Source organism: Staurois parvus, unplaced genomic scaffold, assembly GCF_062004578.1.
Source record: "Staurois parvus isolate SC_StPar_1 unplaced genomic scaffold, SC_StPar_1.0 ptg002757l, whole genome shotgun sequence".
Lineage (NCBI taxonomy): Eukaryota > Metazoa > Chordata > Amphibia > Anura > Ranidae > Staurois > Staurois parvus.
Window position 1 is genome coordinate 6,838 of NW_028320553.1, and position 27,234 is coordinate 34,071.

Here is a 27,234-nt window from a genome sequence, read left to right on the forward strand (position 1 = left end):
CCCATCCCCCGCACTATGAATCATGCTCCATCACCCCCCCCATATAATGTCCCCCGCACTATGAATCATGCTCCATCATCCCCCCCATATAATGTTCCCCCATCCCCCGCACTATGAATCATGCTCCTTGCTGTCAGATTTGTACATTTTGGGGGATTTGTAGCTCGGGAATCTTCTCCGGAATCTGCAGTCAGAGCTCTGAGTCTCCAAATTGATTTTCCTTCTTAAATTTCCATATTGTCCTCGCTACGAATGTGACACCTCCGGTCCCCTCCACCTGATCCCCCCCAGGGACCCCAATCAATTCCCACAATCCTCTGCTCCCACCAGTCATTGCAGAGCCTCCAGCCCAAGAACTGTGAATTCCTGATCTGCAGAGGGCTGTGAAGGATACGAGGACGGGTTGGACGGCTCTATCGCTAGACGTTACTCTCTATGATCGATTATGGAATCTTTCCTCGACCCCCATCCCCCCCCCCCAGGATGCCCAGTCTAATGAAGGACTGATTGCCTCACATAGATATTCCAAATGTAACCTTCTTCCCTCCACAATCAGCAACATGCTTGTCCACCCCCATCATCCTCGAGTCTGCAGGGACCTTCAGGTGACCCTCCAGCCAATACTGTGTGATCTGAATGGAGAAGGGTGAGACCCCATCTAGGAGATTCTCCGCTCTTCCTGTCCTGGTGGGAATACTCTCTGTAGTGGGCCCGGGGCAGGATACAACCCTCACACGTCTGCAGGGACCTTCAGGTGACCCTCCGACCAGTACTGGTTTGGATGGAGAAGGGTGAGACCCCATCTAGGAGATTCTCCGCTCTTCCTGTCCTGGTGGGAATACTCTCTGTAGTGGGCCCGGGGCAGGATACAACCCTCACACGTCTGCAGGGACCTTCAGGTGACCCTCCGGCCAGTACTGGTTTGGATGGAGAAGGGTGAGACCCCATCTAGGAGATTCTCCGCTCTTCCTGTCCTGGTGGGAATACTCTCTGTAGTGGGCCCGGGGCAGGATACAACCCTCACACGTCTGCAGGGACCTTCAGGTGACCCTCCGACCAGCACTGGTTTGGATGGAGAAGGGTGAGACCCCATCTAGGAGATTCTCCGCTCTTCCTGTCCTGGTGGGAATACTCTCTGTAGTGGGCCCGGGGCAGGATACAACCCTCACACGTCTGCAGGGACCTTCAGGTGACCCTCCGACCAGTACTGGTTTGGATGGAGAAGGGTGAGACCCCATCTAGGAGATTCTCCGCTCTTCCTGTCCTGGTGGGAATACACTCTGTAGTAGACCCGGGGGCAGGATACAACCCTCACACGTCTGCAGGGACCTTCAGGTGACCCTCCGACCAGCACTGGTTTGGATGGAGAAGGGTGAGACCCCATCTAGGAGATTCTCCGCTCTTCCTGTCCTGGTGGGAATACTCTCTGTAGTGGGCCCGGGGCAGGATACAACCCTCACACGTCTGCAGGGACCTTCAGGTGACCCTCCGACCAGTACTGGTTTGGATGGAGAAGGGTGAGACCCCATCTAGGAGATTCTCCGCTCTTCCTGTCCTGGTGGGAATACACTCTGTAGTAGACCGGGGCAGGATACAACCCTCACACGTCTGCAGGGACCTTCAGGTGACCCTCCGACCAGCACTGGTTTGGATGGAGAAGGGTGAGACCCCATCTAGGAGATTCTCCGCTCTTCCTGTCCTGGTGGGAATACTCTCTGTAGTGGGCCCGGGGCAGGATACAACCCTCATATGTCTGCAGGGACCTTCAGGTGACCCTCCGACCAGTACTGGTTTGGATGGAGAAGGGTGAGACCCCATCTAGGAGATTCTCCGCTCTTCTTGGTCCTGGTGGAATACACTCTGTAGTAGACCCGGGGCAGGATACAACCATCACACGTCTACATGGACCTTCAGGTGACCCTCTGGCCAATACTGGTTTGGATGGAGAAGGGTGAGACCCCATCTAGGAGATTCTCCGCTCTTCTTGTCCTGGTGGGAATACTCTCTGTAGTAGGCCTAGGGCAGGATACAACCCTCACACGTCTGCAGGGATCTTCAGGTGACCCTCTGGCCAGTACTGGTTGGGTTTGGATGGAGAAGGGTGAGATCCCATTTCAGACATGTCTGCAGGGACCTTCAGGTGAGTCTCCGGCCAGTACTGGTTGGGGTTTGGATGGAGAAGGGTGAGATCCCATTTCGGACATGTCTGCAGGGACCTTCAGGTGAGTCTCCGGCCAGTACTGGTTGGGTTTGAATGGAGAAGGGTGAGATCCCATTTCGGACATGTCTGCAGGGACCTTCAGGTGAGTCTCCGGCCAGTACTGGTTGGAATGGGATGGAGAAGGGTGAGATCCCATTTCGGACATGTCTGCAGGGACCTTCAGGTGAGTCTCTGGCCAGTACTGGTTGGGTTTGGATGGAGAAGGGTGAGATCCCATTTCGGACATGTCTGCAGGGACCTTCAGGTGAGTCTCCGGCCAGTACTGGTTGGGTTTGGATGGAGAAGGGTGAGATCCCATTTCGGACATGTCTGCAGGGACCTTCAGGTGACCCTCCGGCCAGTACTGGTTGGGTTTGGATGGAGAAGGGTGAGATCCCATTTCGGACATGTCTGCAGGGACCTTCAGGTGAGTCTCTGGCCAGTACTGGTTGGGTTTGGATGGAGAAGGGTGAGATCCCATTTCGGACATGTCTGCAGGGATCTTCAGGTGACCCTCCGGCCAGTACTGGTTGGGTTTGGATGGAGAAGGGTGAGATCCCATTTCGGACATGTCTGCAGGGACCTTCAGGTGAGTCTCTGGCCAGTACTGGTTGGGTTTGGATGGAGAAGGGTGAGATCCCATTTCGGACATGTCTGCAGGGATCTTCAGGTGACCCTCCGGCCAGTACTGGTTGGGTTTGGATGGAGAAGGGTGAGATCCCATTTCGGACATGTCTGCAGGGACCTTCAGGTGAGTCTCTGGCCAGTACTGGTTGGGTTTGGATGGAGAAGGGTGAGATCCCATTTCGGACATGTCTGCAGGGACCTTCAGGTGAGTCTCCAGCCAGTACTGTAGAAAGGTTGTAGATGTAGAAGGGCTTCATGACCATTGTTGAGGGATGGGAGTAACTCACATTTAGGACAGAGAATTAACGAGCACCTGTCACTGACCCCGAGGAGAGAATATACTGCCTCATTGCACCTCCCCCTCTCAGTCATTCGTAGCAATTACCTCCAAAGGAGCCGCGGTTGTTCCGGCCCCCTATTCCCGGAGCCTGCGACTCTCCATCAGAGCCACCATGCTCTCTGACACACCTTGGCTGCAGAGGGGATATTTATTGGAATGAAGTACATATATATACTATTCCCACCCTTTCCTCTCTGTGGTCCCGAGTGGTGGGCGGAGCTTTCCTCTCTGTGATCCTGGGGTGGTGGGCGGAGCTTTCCCCTCTGTGATCCTTGCTGGTATGTTACTGGCCGGATATCCAGGTGACAACAGATCTAATGATTGGTAAGATGGACATTTCTGGTTGGGGAGGAGAGGAGGTGGCGGGGACACCAGTGATGGCAGTCCAGTCCCTGACAGACAGACAGAGCCGTGCTGGGAACCCAAAAACATTCCAAATGGATTGATGGGGGCGATGGCGGGCGTTCTTCTTCCATCTTCATACATGGAGTCCAGAAGGAGAACAATGTTCTCCAGTGCAGAGAGTGAGGGGGTGGGGGTGTAGGTGGGGTATAGGTGGGGGGGTGTAGGTGGGGTATAGGTGTGGGGTGTAGGTGGGGTATAGGTGGGGGGGTGTAGGTGGGGTATAGGTGGGGGGTGTAGGTGGGGTATAGGTGTGGGGTGTAGGTGGGGTATAGGTGGGGGGTGTAGGTGGGGTATAGGTGTGGGGTGTAGGTGGGGTATAGGTGTGGGGTGTAGGTGGGGTATAGGTGTGGGGTGTAGGTGGGGTATAGGTGTGGGGTGTAGGTGGGGGGGTTTAGGTGTGGGGTGTAGGTGGGGTGTAGGTGGGGGTGTAATGGAACCAACCCCAGACTGCGCTTGGGTACTTCTGTTAGACTCCAGGCTTCTCCGTCCGAACACCGACCACTGACACCACCGCTGATCATACAGGATGAGATGACACCAATCTTGAAGTAAACCAGGAAGTAGACTAGTTTATTTGAACACAGATACAAGATATATACACTCAGGGGACAATCCCCCTCCCTGCATAATGACACAGGGCGGGACAATCCCCCTCCCTGCATAATGACACAGGGCGGGACAATCCCCCTCCCTGCATAATGACACAGGGCGGGACAATCCCCCTCCCTGCATAATGACACAGGGCGGGGCAATCCCTCCTCCCTGCATAATGACACAGGGCGGGACAATCCCCCTCCCTGCATAATGACACAGGGCGGGGCAATCCCCCTCCCTGCATAATGACACAGGGCGGGGCAATCCCCCTTCCCTGCATAATGACACAGGGCGGGGGCAATCCCCCCTCCCCGGCATAATGACACAGGGCGGGGCAATCCCCCCTCCCTGCATAATGACACAGGGCGGGGCAATCCCCCTCCCTGCATAATGACACAGGGCGGGACAATCCCCCTCCCTGCATAATGACACAGGGCGGGGCAATCCCCCCTCCCTGCATAATGACACAGGCGGAGCAATCCCCCCTCCCTGCATAATGACACAGGCGGAGCAATCCCCCCTCCCTGCATAATGACACAGGGCGGGGCAATCCCCCCTCCCTGCATAATGACACAGGGCGGGGCAATCCCCCCTCCCCGCATAATGACACTGTCAGGAATGGACTGGCCAGCAATAGTGGGACTCACCTGCCTTATGAGCTGCAGTACCAGGGCTGGCCAGCGGGTGCTCCCAGCAATCAGAGACTCAACCTTGCAGCCAATCAAACACCTGGAACTAATTATACTGGTGTATTTAAGGGACATTCAGACCTGCAGACTCTGCCTTGGTGTTGTGTTTTTCCTGGGCCCTGTATCTTGTTCCTGCATCCTGCTCCTGCTCCTGCTCCTGTTCCTGTCTTGTTGCTGACCCGGCTTGATTCTGACCTCTGCTGACTTCTCCTGTTCTGATCCCTGGCTTGTGACCCCGACCATTCTCTGCCTGACCCCCTGTACCTACCTGCCTGTTAGTTGCTGTACCCGGCTCGTGACCTGACTATTCTCCGCTTACTCCCCCTGTACCACGCTGCCCGCACGATATTGACCCGGCCTGCCTGACGACGCTTGCACTGTATGTACTGTCATCTGTGGTTGGTTGGTTTGCACTGTATGTACTGTCATCTGTGGTTGGTTGGTTTGCACTGTATGTACTGTCATCTGTGGTTGGTTGGTTTGCACTGTATGTACTGTCATCTGTGGTTGGTTGGTTTGCACTGTATGTACTGTCATCTGTGGTTGGTTGGTTGGTTTGCACTGCGTTTATGTTTGTATTGTTAGTGTTAATAAATTATATTGTTAATCACATATCTGAAGCCTGCGTTTCCCTGCGTCAGTCACATACCTCTGGTCATACCCGGAGCCCTGACAGACACAGGGCGGGGCAATCCCCCCTCCCTGCATAATGAAACCGGGCGGGGCAATCTCCCCTCCCTGCATAATGACACAGGGCGGGGCAATCTACATTTAGTAACAAGAGACACACCAATAGACAGTCCCATCAGGAGGGAGGGCTGCTGGAGACCTCCCCCCCCCCCCACCAAGCCAATACACACAAACACATACAGCAAGACACACAATAGAACAATGGGATGCACCACATGACACCAAACAATCCACACCCCCCCCCCCAATATTAGGACAGATCACCCTGTACCCCTGACAGGCACAGGGGGACTTACACATAAGGGGGATATGGGGAGCTGAGACAGGGGTCTCCCCACCTCTCCAAAGGGGGCTGTGTTCTATGGGCCCCCCACCCAAAGTGAGCTGTGTTCCATGGGCCCCCCACCCAAAGTGAGCTGTGTTCCATGGGCCCCCCACCCAAAGTGAGCTGTGTTCCATGGGCCCCCCACCCAAAGTCACTCCCGTCACATATCTCCCCTTTCAGCAGGAGACTAACGCAGGAGGAGACCCCAGATGGATGGACTCTGAAGTTAGTCTGCACTTCCAGTCCCCCAATGCCGGCACCCACACAGGACCCCAAACAAATGGTCCCACACAAAGCATTCCTCACCCAGCCAACCTCTGCCTCTCCCGTAGAACATACCCGCCGCTGGGGAGAAGTACGGACTGGTCCTTCTCCCTGAAGTCCTCTCAGCCACTGGAGAGAAGACAGAGTGGCTGGGCCGGCTCCATCATGCTGTGGGGGATCTGGGCCGGCTCCATCATGCGGCGGGGGATCTGGGCCGGCTCCATCATGCGGTGGGCGATCTGGGCCGACTGCACAGCATCCCTGGGGTATCCAGGTGGTGGCTGTAGTCTCCTCCACTTTGACTTGATGGACACCCCCCAGTGTTTGCAAAGTACGGCTGACCTCCTCCTGTCCCAATGCCGGACCCTTTTCTGGGGTTGTGTCAGTGGAGACCGAAGTCCCATCCATGGATCAGCTCAAGCTGCCGTTGTGAGGTGCCGATTGCATCCTCTTCCTGTAGCTCCTGCGGTGCTGATTGTTGTGGGCAGAGGTCACCCACACCATGACCTGAGGTCAGCTCTTCTGCTGGAGGCTCACCGGCTGGTTCCTCCTCAGCAGAGAAGTCTATCAGATCCCCAGTCTCTGGAACTGGTGTCTGGGGATCGGGGTTCACCATCTCCTGTCTGTGGAACCCAGAAGATGTTACCAGTGCTGGGCGGAGGCTAGCAGAGCTCTGCCCTTTTGTCAGCTCTTCAGGTTTGGGGACGGCAATCTCTGGAATTTCCACTGCCGATTCTTGGGCATGCTGCTGAACATGTCTTAGCAGTTGCCTGTATGCCCTTTCCAGATGCTGTTCTTTCATCGGCAGGTATTCCAGATCTGGTTCAAGCTCTGAGACCCCTGTGAGACCAATCATAGCCTCTCTGTCTTCTCGCAGGTCCTCCAGGGTAGGTTCTCCTTCATCACCAAACACAAAATGATCTGTAAGGCTCTCCCACAGCAATCCAGGACCACCAAAGTCATGTCCCTCCGGAGAGCACTCTGTTGTCACCCCGAAATATTCCTGCTCTGCATACCATTGCAGAGCCCAATATCGGTTGTCCAGCTCTATCTCCTGCTGGACCAGCCTGTCCAACTCAGTCACCCATTGCTCCTGGGGTCGCTCTCCCAGGAATGGCATCCGTAACTTCCGATGGTCCCTGGCCCGTTCCCCTGGGGTTGGATAGCACTTGTCCTTGTCCATACCAGCAACCTGGAGGGCTCCTCTCCAAAGCACCTCCCAAATCCACTGCCTGAGCTCCAGGTACTGATCTGTAGACACAGTCCTGGGGTATGGTGCAAGAACGGTCCGCAGCAGCTCCGGGAACTCTGATGCCAGGTCCATATCTCCACTGGGGTGACCGACGTCTCCTTTCCTGATCTTGGATCCCGGTGGTGGTTTGGACGTGTTCACAGCTTGGAAGCACAATCCCACCGCTGCCACCAATGTAACGGAACCGGACCCCGACTGCACCAATGTAACGGAACCGACCCCCGACTGCACCAATGTAACGGAACCGGACCCCGACCGCACCAATGTAACGGAACCAGACTGCACCAATGTAACGGAACCGGACCCCGACTGCACCAATGTAACGGAACCGGACCCAGAACGCACCAATGTAACGGAACCGGACCCCGACTGCACCAATGTAACGGAACCGACCCAGACTGCACCAATGTAACGGAACCGACCCCGACTGCACCAATGTAACGGAACTGACCCCGACTGCACCAATGTAACGGAACCGACCCCGACTGCACCAATGTAACGGAACCGACCCCCGACTGCACCAATGTAACGGAACCGACCCGACTGCACCAATGTAACGGAACCGGACCCCGACTGCACCAATGTAACGGAACCGACCCAGACTGCACCAATGTAACGGAACCGGACCCCGACTGCACCAATGTAACGGAACCGACCCAGACTGCACCAATGTAACGGGACCGGACCCCGACTGCACCAATGTAACGGAACCGGACCGCGACTGCACCAATGTAACGGAACCGGACCCCGACTGCACCAATGTAACGGAACCGGACCCAGACTGCACCAATGTAACGGAACCGACCCCGACTGCACCAATGTAACGGAACCGACCCAGACTGCACCAATGTAACGGAACCGACCCAGACTGCACCAATGTAACGGAACCGACCCCGACTGCACCAATGTAACGGAACCGACCCAGACTGCACCAATGTAACGGAACCGACCCCGACTGCACCAATGTAACGGAACCGACCCCGACTGCACCAATGTAACGGAACCGGACCCCGACTGCACCAATGTAACGGAACCGACCCAGACTGCACCAATGTAACGGAACCGGACCCAGACTGCACCAATGTAACGGAACCGACCCCGACTGCACCAATGTAACGGAACCGACCCCGACTGCACCAATGTAACGGAACCGACCAGACTGCACCAATGTAACGGAACCGACCAGACTGCACCAATGTAACGGAACCGACCCCGACTGCACCAATGTAACGGAACCGGACCCAGACCGCACTAGGTTACTTCTGTTAGACTCCCGCTTCCCTGTCCGAACACAGATCCCCGGACACCACCGCTGACCATACAGGAGGAGACGACACCAATCTTGGAGTAAAACCAGGAAGTAGACTAGTTTATTGGAACACAGATACAAGATATATACACTCAGGAGACAATCCCCCCTCCCTGCATAATGACACGGGGTGGGACAATCCCCCCTTCTGCATAATGACACAGGGCGGGGCAATCCCCCCTCCCGCATAATGACACAGGGCGGGACAATCCCCCTCTCTGCATAATGACACAGGGCGGGGCAATCCCCCCTCCCCGCATAATGACACAGGGTGGGGCAATCCCCCCTCCTGCATAATGACACAGGGCGGGGCAATCCCCCCTCCCGCATAATGACACAGGGCGGGACAATCCCCCTCTCTGCATAATGACACAGGGCGGGGCAATCCCCCCTCCTGCATAATGACACAGGGCGGGACAATCCCCCCTTCTGCATAATGACACAGGGCGGGGCAATCCCCCCTTCTGCATAATGACACAGGGCGGGACAATCCCCCCTTCTGCATAATGACACAGGGCGGGACAATCCCCCCTTCTGCATAATGACACAGGGCGGGGCAATCCCCCCTCCTGCATAATGACACAGGGCGGGACAATCCCCCCTTCTGCATAATGACACAGGGCGGGGCAATCCCCCCTCCCGCATAATGACACAGGGCGGGCAATCTACATTTAGTAACAAGAGACACACCAGCAGACAGTTCCATCAGGAGGGAGGGCTGCTGGAGACACCCCCCACCAAGGCAATACACAAACACATACATCCCATAATAGTTTGCTCCCAAGCAAGACACACAATAGAACAATGGGATGCAACCACATGACACCAAACAATCCACAACCCCCCCCCCCCCAATATTAGGACAGATCCCCCTGTACCCCTAACAGGCACAGGGTGACTTACACATACGAGGGATATGGGGAGCTGAGACAGGGGTCTCCCCACCTCTCCAAAGAGGGCTGTGTTCCATGGGCCCCCCACCCAAAGAGGGTGGTGTGGGGAATGGGGAGGAGAGGTGGGGGTTGGGTAGGGGGGGTCTGAGGAAGTAGAGGGTGGTGTGGGGAATGGGGAGGAGATGTGGGAGGTGGGGGTTGGGTAGGGGGGTCTGGAGAAGTAGAGGGTGGTGAAGGGAATGGGGAGGAGAGGTGGGAGGTGGGGGTTGGGTAGGGGGGTCTGAGGAAGTAGAGGGTGGTGAAGGGAATGGGGAGGAGAGGTGGGAGGTGGGGGTTGGGTAGGGGGGTCTGAGGAAGTAGAGGGTGGTGTGGGGAATGGGGAGGAGATGTGGGAGGTGTCGGTTGGGTAGGGGGGTCTAAGGAAGTAGAGGGTGGTGAAGGGAATGGGGAGGTAATGTGGGAGGTGGGGGTTGGGTAGGGAGGTCTGGAGAAGTAGAGGGTGGGGAATGAGGAGATGTAGGTGGGGGGGTCTAGAAAGACGGAGGGTGAGGATATTGTGGGGGGCTTTGGGGAGATGGGTGGTTTAGTGGGGTGTTCCCATCACATGACAGGACAAAGCTCAGGCCTCCTCTATGGAGATCTCACAATTTCGGAGTCAGATTGGAGATGAAGTTTATTTTCTGACGTGAATGATGAATGTGGAGTTGATGGTGGAGATAATGGCTGTCTGAGGCTTGTCATGACAACCACAAGTCTTCTCAGGGTTGTTGACCAGTGGTTCCTCACCTGATCCCTGCCGAGTCCTCCACCCAGGGTGGCCTCCAATCTACAGCAAGGTCAGGGCCAATGAGGGTCTCCCAGACTCCTCTCCTACGTGTTACCTCATTACCCAATCATTGATCACCATTACTACCACCTGGGGATGGCTGGACAGTGATCAGCTGATGAAGATTTAATGTCTGGGTTCTCCCTGCTCTGTAGTCATGCATGATGCTATGTCCAGCAGAAGACACATGATCGTCGCATGTTCTTTATGTGTATCTGTGTAGGTGTTCACAAGATATGGAAAGTGCTACACGTTTAATTCCGGGAAGCCAGGCTTTGAACTGCTGAACACGCTTAAGGGTGGAACTGGGAATGGACTGGAGCTGATGATGGACATACAGCAAGACGAGTACCTACCTGTGTTTGATGAGACAGGTAAGTGGCCAATCAACCTCCAAGTAAAAGGCCTGAACCAGTGTGATCACATGTCTGGAAAGGATGGAGGTGACCCCATTTTGTGTCTGTTAATGGAAGTCATTGTGTGTGGAGAGGTTGGAGGTGACCCCCTTGATTTTGTGTCTGTCCATGGAAGATATTGTCCAGTGTGGTCATGTGTCTGGAGAGGTTGGAGATGACCCCACTATGTGTCTGGAGAGGTTAAAGATGACCCCACTATGTGTCTGGAGAGGTTGGAGATGACCCCACTATGTGTCTGGAGAGGTTGGAGATGACCCCACTATGTGTCTGGAGAGGTTGGAGATGACCCCACTATGTGTCTGGAGAGGTTGGAGATGACCCCACTATGTGTCTGGAGAGGTTGGAGATGACCCCACTATGTGTCTGGAGAGGTTGGAGATGACCCCACTATGTGTCTGGAGAGGTTGGAGATGACCCCACTATGTGTCTGGAGAGGTTGGAGATGACCCCACTATGTGTCTGGAGAGGTTGGAGATGACCCCACTATGTGTCTGGAGAGGTTGGAGATGACCTCACTATGTGTCTGGAGAGGTTGGAGATGACCTCACTATGTGTCTGGAGAGGTTGGAGATGACCCCACTATGTGTCTGGAGAGGTTGGAGATGACCTCACTATGTGTCTGGAGAGGTTGGAGATGACCCCACTATGTGTCTGGAGAGGTTGGAGATGACCTCACTATGTGTCTGGAGAGGTTGGAGATGACCCCGCTATGTATCTGCCCATGGAAGTCATTGTCCAGTGTGGTCATGTGTCTGGTGAGGTTGGAGGTGACCCCCGCTATGTGTCTGTCCATGGAAGTCATTGTCCAGTGTGGTCATGTGTCTGGAGAGGTTGAAAATGACCCCGCTATGTATCTGGAGAGGTTGGAGGTGACCCCGCTATGTATCTGGAGAGGTTGGAGGTGACCCCGCTATGTGTCTGGAGAGGTTGGAGGTGACCCCGCTATGTGTCTGGAGAGGTTGGAGGTGACCCCGCTATGTGTCTGGAGAGGTTGGAGGTGACCCCGCTATGTGTCTGGAGAGGTTGGAGGTGACCCCGCTATGTGTCTGGAGAGGTTGGAGGTGACCCCGCTATGTGTCTGTCCATGGAAGTCATTGTCCAGTGTGGTCATGTGTCTGGAGAGGTTGGATCCAATATGTACAGTTGTGTTGACAATAATATCCGTGTGATGAAAAAAGTGACTAAAGCTGCAATCCTTCTAATCCTTTTCTTTCCATCCACACAAATGCATTGGGAACACGACACATTCTATTCCAAATCACAACATGAAGAAAAATACATCAAATTTGTGTTGTTCCTCTAAAAAAAATGGAAGAAAAGTGAATATTAGACGGTTCAAAAAAATGGCCGTGTTTGTATTCTTCTTTCCAAACTCCAACATTCACTATATAAACTGAGAAATGTTTGAAGATTTTGCTTTCCTTTGAATGACTTCATGAATATTTGGTTGTAGTCGCACTGTTTCTGAGAACTGCTGTACATCTGTGTTGCATGGAGTCCCCCAACTTCTGGCCCCTGTGATCAGGTATTCCAGCCCAGGATGATTGGACCACATTCCACACTTCTTCTCTATTTCTTGGTTTGGCCTCAGAAACGGCATTTTTGATGTCACCCCACAAGTTTTCTATTGGATGAAGATCCGGGGATTGGGCCGGCCACTCCATAACGTCCATCTTGTTGGTCTGGAACCAAGATGTTGCACGTTTACTGGTGTGTTTGGGGTCGTTGTCTTGTTGGAACACCCATTTCAAGGGCATTTCCTCTTCAGCATAAGGCAGCATGACCTCTTCAAGTATTCTGATGGATTCAAACTGATCCATGATCCCTGGTATGCGATAAATAGGCCCAACACCGTAGTATGAGAAACATCCCCATATCATGATGCTTGCACCACCATGCTTCACAGTCTTCACAGTGTACTGTGGCTTGAATTCAGTGTTTGGGGGCCGTCTGACAAACTGTCTCCGCCCACTAGACCCAAAAAGAACAATCTTACTTCCATCAGCCCACAAAATGTTGCCCCATTTCTCTTTAGGCCGGTCAATGTGCTCTTTGGCAGATTGTAACCTCTTCAGCACACGTCTTTTTCCCAACAGTGGGACTTTGCGGGGACTTCTTGCAGATAGCTTGGCTTCACATCGGCGTCTTCTAATTGTAACAGTCCTCACAGGGAACGTCACACCTTCTTTCATCTTCCTGGAGCTGATTGTTGGCTGAGTCCTCACAGGGAACGTCACACCTTCTTTCATCTTCCTGGAGCTGATTGTTGGCTGAGTCCTCACAGGGAACATCACACCTTCTTTCATCTTCCTGGAGCTGATTGTTGGCTGAGTCCGCCCCATTTTGGCTATTCTTCTATCCATTCCAATGGTAGTTTTTCCCTTTCTTCCGCGTCTTTCAGGTTTTGGTTGCCATTTTAAAGCATTTGCCATCATTTTAGCTGAGCAGCCGATCATTTTCTGCACTTCTTTATATGTTTTCCCCTCCAATCAACTTTTTAATCAAGGTACGCTGTTCTTCTGAACAATGTCTGGAACCACCCATTTTCCTGAGAATTTCAGAGAGAAATGCACTGTAACCAGCATGTCCAACATTTGCTGCCTTCCTTCCTTAAATAAGGGCAATAATTGCCACCTGTTTATCAAAGAATGAATGACCTCACTAATAGAACTCCACACGGCTATTATTGTGAACACGCCCCTCAATGAGTGATTCAATGACACAGAATCAGCAGCATGCATGTCATGACTGTGGGGTCTGTTGGATTTCTATGACTCTACTACACCTGCTAGGAAATTATCTGCCATGTAGAAATATCATTTCCACCAAAAACAGTGATTGATCCGGTTAGTGATGTCTGACGGCTAGCATCTTCAACACAACTGTACCTGTCCATGTGATCTCTACTTGTGTGTGGTCATGTGTCTGCAGAGGGTGGAAGGGATTGGATTGTGCTCTCATATTCATGTCCGGGTTATTTAAAAAAAAAAAATATCAGAAATTCTATAAGTTCTAAACCTCAAAGGATAAAAATCCACTTTATTTGCACCGAATGCCTTTACAAACCCAGATATTACTTTGTAAAAGTAGTGGTGACATCATCTCTGTGCTGTACATGGCCTGTGCAGAGAGAGAGAGGGAGGGGCCTGGAAGGGGAGTTTGCAGCTTCTGACTTTCTATGGAATTGTAGTGTTGGGGTGACGGTGAACGTTGGGGTCGGGCTGATTGGAATTGGGGTGACTGTGAATGTTGGGGTCAGGTTGGTTGGAATTGGGGTGACTGTGAACGTTGGGGTCGGGCTGATTGGAATTGTAGTGTTGGGGTGACTGTGAATGTTGGGGTCAGGCTGATTGGAATTGGGGTGACGGTGAACATTGGGGTCGGGCTGATTGGAATTGTAGTGTTGGGGTGACTGTGAATGTTGGGGTCAGGCTGATTGGAATTGGGGTGACGGTGAACGTTGGGGTCGGGCTGATTGGAATTGGGGTGATGGTGAACGTTGGGGTCAGGCTGATTGGAATTGGGGTGATGGTGAACTTTGGGGTCAGGCTGGTTGGAATTGGGGTGACAGTGAACGTTGGGGTCGGGCTGATTGGAATTGGGGTGACGGTGAACGTTGGGGTCGGGTTGGTTGGAATTGGGGTGACGGTGAACGTTGGGGTCAGGCTGATGGGAATTGTAGTGTTGGGGTGACTGTGAACGTTGGGGTGACGGTGAAGGTTGGGGTCAGGCTGATGGGAATTGTAGTGTTGGGGTGACTGTGAACGTTGGGGTCAGGCTGGTTGGAATTGGGGTGACGGTGAACGTTGGGGTTGGGCTGGTTGGAATTGGGGTGACGGTGAACGTTGGGGTCAGGTTGGTTGGAATTGGGGTGACTGTGAACGTTGGGGTCGGGCTGATTGGAATTGGGGTGACTGTGAACGTTGGGGTCGGGCTGGTTGGAATTGGGGTGATGGTGAATGTTGGGGTCGGGCTGGTTGGAATTGGGGTGATGGTGAACGTTGGGGTCGGGCTGGTTGGAATTGGGGTGATGGTGAACGTTGGGGTCGGGCTGGTTGGAATTGGGGTGATGGTGAACGTTGGGGTCGGGCTGATTGGAATTGGGGTGATGGTGAACGTTGGGGTCGGGCTGGTTGGAATTGGGGTGACGGTGAACGTTGGGGTCGGGCTGGTTGGAATTGGGGTGATGGTGAACGTTTGGGTCAGGCTGGTTGGAATTGGGGTGATGGTGAATGTTGGGGTCAGGCTGATGGGAATTGTTGGTGAGACTTGTGATTCCTCCTGACCAGCCGAGACGCCTCTGGAGGCCGGAGTGAAGGTCCAGATCCATAGCCAGGATGAGCCGCCATTTATAGACCAGCTGGGCTTCGGCATGGCCCCCGGATTCCAGACATTTGTCTCCTGTCAACAGCAGCAGGTACACGGCAAGAATACCCCCAAATGGTGACCCACCCCCCCCCCCACCCCCCATCCTCCAATCTGTCCGGTGTCACTACATCCAGCTAGAGAGATCAATGGTCCTCATCACCCAACACATCATACATGACCGCTGATCCCCATCACATCATACATGACCGCTGATCCCCATCACATCATACATGACCGCTGATCCCCATCACATCATACATGACCGCTGATCCCCATCACATCATACATGACCGCTGATCCCCATCACATCATACATGACCGCTGATCCCCATCACATCATACATGACCGCTGATCCCCATCACATCATACATGACCGCTGATCCCCATCACCCCAGAGGCGTAGCTAGGATATTTTGTGCCCGGGGACAAACTATAGAATTGGCGCCCCAGCCCCCCTCCCCGTTTAATCACATCAGTGACACCACCGACGGGGCGCCATTCCTCCCACCGACGGGGCGCCATTCCTCCCACCGACACCAACGACGGGGCGCCATTCCTCCCACCGACACCAACGACGGGGCGCCATTCCTCCCACCGACACCAATGACACTTACCTTGCTGACCCCTGCTCCAGCCTCGGCTCCTTCCCTCCCCCATCCACAGGCACACTTACCGGTCAGCTGTCTTCTTCACTTGCTCCGGCCGCTCCCTCACTCGATCTTCGGGCTGCCGCTTGGCTCCTCCTCTCCAAGCTCCGCCTCCTCACAGGTGATTGGCCGCCTGTGTGCCATTCCTGAGCTACAGTTTTGACGCCCAATGAGAAGGCCCACACATTATGTCCAGGGAAAAGAAGACACCGGACCTGCGGACCTCTCTCCCCTCCTCCAGCAGCGCCTCCTGGACTGGATCATCGTGGGACTGGGACACGGAGCCAGGTAAGACACAGCGGCCCGCTGCCCGCCCCGGTACTAAGAGTCCCTTCCATTGGAAGGAGGGGCGGTACCGCGCCGCCCCATAAAGTGCCACCCTAGGCAAACGCCTTGTGTGCCTCACAGCAAATACGCCCCATTGTAAGCCTCATTTTGGCGCCCGGGTACATATGTACCCCCCTGCCCCCCCCAGCTACGCCTGCGCTGCCCCCCGCGATGCCCCTCGCCCGGCACGCCCTCCGCGATGCCCCTCGCCCGGCACGCCCTCCGCGATGCCCCTCGCCCGGCACGCCCTCCGCGATGCCCCTCGCCCGGCACGCCCTCCGCGATGCCCCTCGCCCGGCACATCATCCCCCTCGCCCGGCACGCCCTCCCCGATCCCCTGGCACACCCTCCGATGCCCCTGGCCCGGCACGCCCTCCGCGATCCCCCTCACCCGGCACATCATCCCCCTGGCCCGGCACGCCCTCCGCGATCCCCCTCACCCGGCACATCATCCCCCTCGCCTGGCATGCCCTCCCCGATCCCCCTCGCCCGGCACGCCCTCCCCGATCCCCTGGCGCACCCTCCGCGATGCCCCTGGCCCGGCACGCCCTCCGCGATCCCCCTCACCCGGCATATCATCCCCCTCGGCCGGCACGCCCTCCCCGATCCCCCTCGGCCGGCACGCCCTCCCCGATCCCCCTCGGCCGGCACGCCCTCCCCGATCCCCCTCGGCCGGCACGCCCTCCCCGATCCCCCTCGGCCGGCACGCCCTCCATAATTAGACTTCATACCGCCGGATGGAGGATGTGTTGTTGCGCATCGTCCTCTCCCAGGCCTCGGTGATGTAGTCAGGAGCTCCTCGTACAAATGTTCGTCTCACTTCAGCCTCTTAAAGTACAAATTGGTTAAATCCTCGGATACAGCCGACACGTTTCTGGGGTCAGGACTCCCCTTCATCAGGTCTGATGTCCCAAGAAACAATCAAAATAAATGTAACACATAATCTCAATTCACCCCAAAATAATGAACTCCGGGAGATGAAATGGATCCGATGGAAGAAGTAACTTTGTGTACGAGATCCGATCCAAGGGGATTCATAGACGGCTGACACGGGATTGTGTACGAGATCCGATCCAAGGGGATCCATAGACGGCTGATACGGGATTGTGTACCAGATCCGATCCAAGGGGATCCATAGACGGCTGACACGGGATTGTGTACGAGATCCGATCCAAGGGGATCCATAGACGGCTGACACGGGATTGTGTACGAGATCCGATCCAAGGGGATTCATAGACGGCTGACACGGGATTGTGTACCAGATCCGATCCAAGGGGATCCATAGACGGCTGACACGGGATTGTGTACGAGATCCGATCCAAGGGGATCCATAGACGGCTGACACGGGATTGTGTACGAGATCCGATCCAAGGGGATCCATAGACGGCTGACACGGGATTGTGTACGAGATCCGATCCAAGGGGATCCATAGACGGCTGACACGGGATTGTGTACGAGATCCGATCCAAGGGGATCCATAGACGGCTGACACGGGATTGTGTACGAGATCCGATCCAAGGGGATCCGTAGACGGCTGACACGGGATTGTGTACCAGATCCGATCCAAGGGGATCCGTAGACGGCTGACACGGGATTGTGTACGAGATCCGATCCAAGGGGATCCATAGACGGCTGACACGGGATTGTGTACGAGATCCGATCCAAGGGGATCCATAGACGGCTGACACGGGATTGTGTACCAGATCCGATCCGAGGGGATCCATAGACGGCTGACACGGGATTGTGTACCAGATCCGATCCAAGGGGATCCATAGACGGCTGACACGGGATTGTGTACCAGATCCGATCCGAGGGGATCCATAGACGGCTGACACGGGATTGTGTACGAGATCCGATCCAAGGGGATCCATAGACGGCTGACACGGGATTGTGTACGAGATCCGATCCAAGGGGATCCATAGACGGCTGACACGGGATTGTGTACTGAGGCCAGATACCGTTTACTGCTTCCCGAATCAGATCTCCTGACCTCCATAGATTGTATGATGTTCAGTGTTGGTCTCCTCTGACCAGAGCCCCTTCTTCCACGTTTGCTGTCCCCCCCTCCCCCCCACATGGCTTCTCACAACCTGCAGACGGGACTTCTTCTGGCTTTCTTCCAACAATGGCTTCTTCTTGTCACTCTTCTATAAAGGCAGATTTGTGGACGACTAATAGTCCTCCTGAGGACAGATTCCCCCCCTGAGCTGTGATCTCTGCAGCTCCTCCACAGTTCCCATGAGCCTCTTGGCTGCTTCTCTGATGAATGTCCTCCTTGCCGGGCCGGTCAGTTTAGGTGGACGGCCATGTCCTGGTAGGTTGGCAGTTGTGCCGTACTCCTCCCATGTTCGGATGATGGATTGAACACAGCGCTCCGTGAGATGGGCAAAGCTTGGGAGATTGCTTTATAACCTAACCCTGCTTTATACTTCTCCACAACTTTATCCCTGACCTGTCTGGTGTGTTCCTTGGCCTTCATGATACTGATTGGTCACTAATGTTCTCTAACAAACCTCTGAGGGCTTCACAGAACTGGATTTATCCTGAGATCACATGACACACAGGGGGGCTCTATGTACTAATGAGGGGACTTCTGAAGGCACTCGGTTCCACTAGATTGTAGTTATCAGAGTAAAGGGGGCCGAATACAAATCCCACCACACTTCTCACAGATTTATTGGTCACAAATGTTGGAAACCATTTCTCATTTTCCTTCCACTTCACTATTATGTGCCACTTTGTGTCGGTCCATCACATCCAATCCCGATAAATACATTGACGGTTCTGGTGGTCACATGACAACATGGGGGACATTTTGGGGGGGGGGACCTTTTTTAAGGCACTGTACATTTTTAATTTTTTTTTTTTGCCCTTTTATTGAAGTTTACATTTATTTCCACGTGTTGTTTTTGCATGTGAACCCCGAAGAAGGAAGGGCCCTATACCCTGAAAGGCGTTGGTTGGATCTGATGGTGGTAACCAATGAAGGATTCCTGGGTGAGACTAACATTTGTACTAAGCGTTCCTTTTCACGTTTCCGAGATTTGACCGTCTGTTGAGCGATTTGGTCCTTGTGGTAATCTGAGAGGTAGCAGCCTAGGACCTGACCCCGGCCTGTACACACCATACTGACACCACCGACTTCCCTCCTTCCAGGAGAAGGCACCCCACCACTTTATATACTCATCAGATCCAGCCCCTGATTCCATTGGTCCAGTTATTGTCACATGTCTACCTGAAATGAATCCGATTGGATTTGCTGCTGCTCTATGAAAGTAATGACTCTCTCTTTGGCCTGATTGTGCCTCAGCTGACGTATCTGCCTCCTCCATGGGGGGACTGTAAGAACACGCCGTTCAAGTCGCCCTACTTCCCCAGCTATAGCATAACGGCCTGCCGCATCGACTGCGAGACCCGCTACATCCTGGAAAAGTGCAAATGCCGCATGGTTCACATGCCAGGTGAGAGGATGGGTGTTGTCTGGGGCGTATTGGGGTGACCAGGGAAGCGTTTCCCTCTGATTCCTGACCTCTTTCCTTCTCTGCAGGAAACGAGACGGTCTGCGACCCCGAGCAGTACTTGTATTGTGCTAACCAATATCTACAGGAAATAGGTGGGTACCGCCATCACCCTGAGGAAGAAAGACGAAGGCCATCATTATTCCCTGAGAATGGAGGAAGAACTTCATCTCCCTGATCAATAAATATTGTCCTTCTGGGTGGCATGTTTGTAGACCTGGATGTCCTCACAAAGACCTTCATCTCCCTGACTAACAAATTGTCCTTCTGGGTGGCATGGGTGTAGACCTGGCTGTCCTCACGAAGACCTTCATCTCCCTGACCAATACAAATTGTCCTTCTGGGTGGCATGGGTGTAGACATGGCTGTCCTCACGAAGACCTTCATCTCCCTGACTAATACAAATTGTCCTTCTGGGTGGCATGGGTGTAGACCTGGCTGTCCTCACGAAGACATTCATCTCCCTGACCAATACAAATTTGTCCTTCTGGGTGGCATGTTTGTAGACCTGGCTATCTTCACGAAGACCTTCATCTCCCTGACTAATACAAATTGTCCTTCTGGGTGGCATGGGTGTAGACCTGGCTGTCCTCACGAAGACATTCATCTCCCTGACCAATACAAATTTGTCCTTCTGGGTGGCATGTTTGTAGACCTGGCTATCTTCACGAAGACCTTCATCTCCCTGACTAATACAAATTGTCCTTCTGGGTGGCATGGGTATAGACCTGGCTATCCTCATGAAGACCTTCATCTCCCTGACCAATACAAATTGTCCTTCTGGGTGGAATGGGTGTAGACCTGGCTGTCCTCACAAAGACCTTCATCTCCCTGATCAATACAAAGTATCCTCCTGGGTGGCATGGGTGTAGACCTGGCTGTCCTCACGAAGACATTCATCTCCCTGACCAATACAAATTTGTCCTTCTGGGTGGCATGTTTGTAGACCTGGCTATCTTCACGAAGACCTTCATCTCCCTGACTAATACAAATTGTCCTTCTGGGTGGCATAGGTATAGACCTGGCTATCCTCATGAAGACCTTCATCTCCCTGACCAATACAAATTGTCCTTCTGGGTGGAATGGGTGTAGACCTGGCTGTCCTCACAAAGACCTTCATCTCCCTGATCAATACAAAGTATCCTCCTGGGTGGCATGGGGTGTAGACCTGGCTGTCCTCACGAAGACCTTTTATCTCCCTGACCAATAAACCTTGTCCTCCTGGGTGGCATGGGTGTAGACCTGCCTGTAGTCACCACAGACTTGCCTCCTCAATACGGGGGAGATGGCTTTGTGTTGATGTGCAGGATTTGATAGTAGATGGATTTTTAATATTTCCAAAAACATTTTTGAGACTTTTTTTTTTTGGTAGATGAACTAGTTTTAATAGATGGAAAGGTTGTGGTACATAGAAAGATTTGGTAGTCAGATGAGTTTTTTTCTAGATGGATGAGTTTGTTTATGGACAGATTTTTGTGGATGGATGAGGTTTGGTAGTTGGGTGAGTTTTGATAAATGAACATATGTTTGTGGATAGACGAGGTTTGTTGGTTGAGTGGGTTTTTGTAGGTGGATAGAGTTTTGGCTGTCAGGTGGGACTTTGTAGGTGGACAGAGTTTTGGTTGTCAGGTGGGACTTTGTAGGTGGACAGAGTTTTGGCTGTCAGGTGGGACTTTGTAGGTGGACAGAGTTTTGGCTGTCAGGTGGGACTTTGTAGGTGGACAGAGTTTTGGTTGTCAGGTGGGACTTTGTAGGTGGACAGAGTTTTGGTTGTCAGGTGGGACTTTGTAGGTGGACAGAGTTTTGGTTGTCAGGTGGGACTTTGTAGGTGGACAGATATTTGGCTGTCAGGTGGGACTTTGTAGGTGGGCAGAGTTTTGGCTGTCAGGTGGGATTTTGTAGGTGGACAGAGTTTTGGCTGTCAGGTGGGATTTTGTAGGTAGGATTTTTGTAGGTGGACAGAAATGTGGTTGTCAGATGGGTTTTTGTAGATGGACTGATTTTCATGGACTTCTGAGTTTTAGATGGATAGATTTTGTTAGATGGACTAATACTGGTTGTGAGATAGGCTCCGGTAGTTAGATGGCTTTGGTGATCAGATGGGTTTCGATGGTGGAAGATTGTGGTAGATGGGCTTCTTTTGATAGTCAGACAGGTTTTAGTAGTTGGTTTGATTTGGGTGGTCATGTGGATCCTTGAAATTGGGTGGGTTTTGGTAGATGGACTCAGATTAGTAGATGGACAGATTTTTGTGGATGGATGAGTTTTGATTGATGGATTTTGGTGGTCAGATTTGGTTTTGGTAGTTGGATGATTTTGACAGATGGACAGGTTTTGGTAGTCAGTCTGGTTTTGGTAGATGACTGGATCTTGGGAGGTGGACTAGTTTTGGTGCATGCACAGGTTTTGGTAGACGGACTGATTTTGCTAGATGAGTTGATTTTGGTGGTCATATGGATTCTTGACGTTGGGTGGGTTTCTATAGATAGACAGATGTTTGTGGATGGATTTTGATTGTCAGATTGGTTTTGGTAGTTGGAACTAATTTTGACAGATGGATAGGGTTTGGTAGATAGACTGATTTTGGAAGACGGACGTTGATGGCCAGATGGGTTTGGTAAGTGGATGGGTTCTGGTAGATGGACTATTTTTGTAGACAGGTTTTGGTAATTGGACCCATTTTGGAAGACTGACTGATTTTGGTAGTCCAATAGGTTTCATTATTTGGATGGGCTCTGGTAGTTGGAGGAGTTTTCTAGATTACTGATCAGTTATATCTCCTTTTTACATCCAGACCAGGATAGGGGAGATGGTGAGTCTGCGTGTCCCTGTGAGACTCCGTGTAAGATGGTCCGCTATGGTAAGGAGTTATCTATGGTGAAGATCCCCAGTAAAGCCTCCTCCGTATATCTGGCAAAAAAATACAACAAGACCGAACAGTACATTGCGTGAGTTTCTTTTCACTTCATTCAGACTATGACCGGATCAGACGGGTCCTTAATGTTCTGACATACAAGAGATGTACACTCAAAGATGGCCCCAGACATAGAGGTGCATCTTGATGTCAGCTGTAGATCTTCCTCCAATCCCATATGAATAATGTTAGATACTTCTCTCTTCACTGAGATGGGAGAACAATGGTCAGTTGTGTGAAATGTCCCAGCCTTGTTTAGGGACGGCTCTTCATCAAAGCCATCACACAAGTGGCCTCTGTCTGGGGATTTCCCAAATAACTGGAATTCACAGACAGAATTAGGACCTGGAAATCCTTGAAGGACAATTAAAATAATGACTTCATCTCTCTATGTGCCAGTCCTAGAATGCCCCACATACTGGACTGTCTACCAGTCCCACCAGACTCTCTCCCTTATATACAAAAATGTCCATTAGGGAGGAGATTTGGATTGGGTCAGGCATGGGTTTGAGGACCACTCACGGTCCCACTGAACTAATGTGAACTTTTTACCGACCCAAAATCTCGGCTGCTGTATATTGAGGAATTTTGTGTTTGGAAATGCATGCCTCTGTTTTCCACCTAACATGATGAAACCGTTTTACTTTTAATGGGAATTGGCTTACCATCCATTCAGCCAACAATCTCATGTCTGTGGGGCAGTCATATGGGGCTCATTGGGGGGGTGGCCTTTGTACAGATCAGAACAATTTGACCAATCACTATTTGTTTCAAGTGAGGGATGAACAGATGCCTGAGATTGGTTGGACCTTGTCTGAGCGTCCAATTGCCCACAAACAGATGACTGAGGTTGGTTGGACCTTGTCTGAGCGTCCAGCTGTCCACAAACAGATGACTGAGGTTGGTTGAATCTGACAAGGTGCTGACAGCTGTCTGTAGGTTCAGCAGATTGTCCCTCTTGTCCTCAGGGAGAACGTTCTCGTTTTGGATATTTTCTTTGAAGCTCTGAACTTTGAAACGATTGAACAAAAGAAGGCGTATGAGCTGGCTGGACTGCTGGGTAAGAGTTCTCCTTTTAAACAGGAATATTTCAACCCTTGTATAAATGTGATCTATTGGGTATGTGTGGGGTAGTGATCTTCCCAGAGCATAGATATGTCATCTCATCTCAGAATCTGTCCTGGATCCTGTATACGATATACAACACGCCAAATCCATTTGTATTGGGAAATAGGACGGAACTGTGCAGTTGGAGAGATTGTTTGTTTGTGACACAACTTGGGAAGGGTGGGGGTTCGCACATCAGGCTTCTCAGGGACACATTGGGCTCATCAGGGACACCTCAAGCTCATAGGCAGACATTGGACACCTCAAGCTCATAGGCAGACATTGGACACCTCAAGCTCATAGGCAGACATTGGACACCTCAAGCTCATAGGCAGACATTGGACACCTCAAGCTCATAGGCAGACATTGGACACCTCAAGCTCATAGGCAGACATTGGACACCTCAAGCTCATAGGCAGACATTGGACACCTCAAGCTCATAGGCAGACATTGGACACCTCAAGCTCATAGGCAGACATTGGACACCTCAAGCTCATAGGCAGACATTGGACACCTCAAGCTCATAGGCAGACATTGGACACCTCAAGCTCATAGGCAGACATTGGACACCTCAAGCTCATAGGCAGACATTGGACACCTCAAGCTCATAGGCAGACATTGGACACCTCAAGCTCATAGGCAGACATTGGACACCTCAAGCTCATAGGCAGACATTGGACACCTCAAGCTCATAGGCAGACATTGGGCTCCTCGGGGAAACCTCAAGCTCATAGGCACACATTGGGCTCCTCGGGGAAACCTCAAGCTCATAGGCACACATTGGGCTCCTCGGGGAAACCTCAAGCTCATAGGCACACATTGGGCTCCTCGGGGACAACTCAAGCTCATAGGAACACATTGGGTTCCTAGAGACATATTAGGCTCCTAGGAACACATTGAACTCCTAGGGACACATCACTCTTTCAGGGAGATGCTGGACCCCTAAGGAAACATTGGGCAAAATTGTGTAGTCCTTTTTGGGCCACAGAATGATGTGGTTGTCGTTTGCCAGGTGACATTGGAGGTCAGATGGGTCTATTCATCGGGGCCAGTATCCTCACCATCCTGGAGATCTTCGATTATCTGTATGAGGTGAGAAATATGACAGAACAAAGACCCGACATTCCGGGACAAACCTAGGGTACGTATTGCCTCATCTATCCGTATATTCTCCCAGGTGTTACGGGATAAAGCGCTCGGCTATCTCCAGAAGAGGAAGAAGTCCCAGAACAGGGAACTTGACAATCTGGTAATCACACAAGACGTTTGTAGTGAGAAGAGAGAGACGGGCAGAGACGGTGATGAATTATTAGAGTGTCAGCTGTGTGCAAATCTCATGTCCGGATACATATATATGTCATAGTAGACTGTCCCTCATACGGTTCTGTTCAGCCGTCTTGTGATCTGAACCTCTTTTCTAGACAGGACAACTAAATGACTGACCTCACTTTCCTCTACTGGAGCTATTTAATGTAGACTGGTAAGCAGCTGATCCTGTATGGATTGCATAGTGTGGTCCATGGAGTCTGCTGAGAGGTGTGAGGAGCAAGGTTCCTCACAAGCTGTTGGTGTTTATCAGCCTCTACTTGTGTCTGCATGGGCGGAATATTACACTTTGGAGTTCTCACAATAATTGCCCGTCATAATGGTTGATTTCTGAGGATGATCCTCCTATTTCCTCCCGAAAAAACAACCCCATATTAGCTTGGTGGGCTGTACCTCATCCTCTCTGGACAACGGCCTCCAACATGCTCATTACAATTGCAGACAACCCCCATCCCAGGTCTCCCCCGGGTGTAGGCCCGGCTCCGGATGCCACATCATAGCGAAGTCTGACCATTTCCAGGCTGTGGTCTCTCAGCTTGATGTAACCGAAAAACGAGCTAAAGGCTCAAATTGGGGTCATCGGTTCCCATAAGCTGCAGGGATGCTTTCAGAGACAACCCGTCCCTTTGCACTTTTGCCTACCAGAAGGGTCCCACGGTTCCATGCAGTAAGCTGGAGCACCACTGTTGGGCTTCCACGCCATGGTACATTCTTCTCCTCCTTCCCTAGCAGTGCACTGGGTCCTCATATTGTCAGCCGTACTGATCTCTCATAGCCTGCAGCGATCAATCTCCAAGCATTCCTCCAATATAGAAAATGAAAAACAAGAAAGGGGACAACTGTTTTCAAAAATGTCTCTTTAAAAAAAAAAAAAAAACCTGGCCTGAGAAGTTTTTTTGATGACTGGTTCCTCCTCATGTGGAACTCTAACCTATAATAGGAGGTTCAGTGACTTAATCCAGGCAATACTGCCACCAAAGCATGGACAGGGGTTACTTAGAGAGTAGAGGGACAGGCAATGCGTGAGATATTGTATTCCATCTCCCGTCATCCAACTCAACCAGCATGCTGGCAAATTATCAGAAGAACTCCAAGTTCCATACCAACCATGAACAACACAGCAGTCACTGAAGAACCTCTGTAGATATGTGTTCATCAGAGCAGTTCCGAACCATGGAGCCTTGGCCTGCTGCACATCCCCCAACCTCCCATAGTGTAATGCAGTCCCCCTCAACCCTCCACAGTACTCTCCAACCTCCCACGGTGCCCTCTGGCCTACTGCAGGGCCTCCAGCTCCCCATAGTACCTACAAAAATGTCCCCGAGTGTGCCCCAGCCCTCAGCAGTTTGCCAGTCAGTCTCTGCAAAGTCTCCAGCCTCTTGACTGGTCCCCCCATCTCCAAAAAGCTCCATCCAGAAACCTCATCCCCTACAGGCCTACCACGTCTTCCACAGAGTCCCCTAACCCCCACCAGGACCCCCATCCCCCACAGTGACTCTCAATCAGTATACATTTTGCATGCTTGTACTTTTTGAGTGTGGACTTTATTCTGTACGGTTGGGGCATGGAAGGTTTTGGAGGGATGTCCCAGGGGCTGGTCTCAATAAGGACGACAACCATGGCTTTAGAGCAATCAAAACCTGACTTATTCATTTTGATATTGAATACCCCGAGGTGGGGTGCAGCACGAAGAAACGGTTCCAGAAAGGGGCAAACCGTGAGACCTACAGCCAGCAAACAGTGAAGGATAAAAGATAACAGAAAAATGACGACTTGGACCCATGGCCCATCCCCCATGTTGATGGGACCCCCCCCCAGATATGATGTTGAGCTCCATCGTTGTACCCCACAGATTGCTCCAACCAGCTCAGACTATGGATGGGAGGGGTAGGGCACTGCTTATCACCTCATTGGCTCGGGTAGGATTTTCATAATCCTCGAACCCTGAGAGCGATGGTCTAGGCTACATAGAATTTATTGCTGACACAGTCCACCTACCAGAACCAGCGCACCATAAAAAGACCCCAACATTACCAACTCCCCCAGATTTTACCGGCATGTTTGGTGTCTAAGGACTCGGCTGGTGGTTTTCTGACTGGGCACCTCATGGGACGGGACAGGGTGGATATTGTGACCACACCTGGTCAGTGGTATTGGGGTGCTGATACGTCGGAAAGTGTCCATCAAGGAGCACAC

The 27,234-nt window shown here is 52.3% G+C and overlaps 1 protein-coding gene across 2 annotated transcripts in view; it reads left to right on the forward strand.

Moving 5' to 3' along the window:
* Positions 1 to 357: 357 nt before the first annotated feature.
* Positions 358 to 27,234, forward strand: part of LOC149429176 (acid-sensing ion channel 1C-like) — a 29,508-nt gene continuing 2,631 nt past the window's right edge. For both annotated transcript variants that reach the window (XM_089666647.1, XM_089666648.1), the window contains exons 1-9: positions 358 to 402; positions 10,638 to 10,788; positions 15,120 to 15,247; positions 19,484 to 19,634; positions 19,721 to 19,786; positions 22,486 to 22,639; positions 23,574 to 23,665; positions 24,725 to 24,804; positions 24,890 to 24,961. In XM_089666647.1, the coding sequence (XP_089522773.1) occupies positions 10,740 to 10,788; positions 15,120 to 15,247; positions 19,484 to 19,634; positions 19,721 to 19,786; positions 22,486 to 22,639; positions 23,574 to 23,665; positions 24,725 to 24,804; positions 24,890 to 24,961 (792 nt within the window). In that variant the 5' untranslated portion in view covers positions 358 to 402; positions 10,638 to 10,739. The remainder of the gene's footprint in view (positions 403 to 10,637; positions 10,789 to 15,119; positions 15,248 to 19,483; positions 19,635 to 19,720; positions 19,787 to 22,485; positions 22,640 to 23,573; positions 23,666 to 24,724; positions 24,805 to 24,889; positions 24,962 to 27,234) is intronic.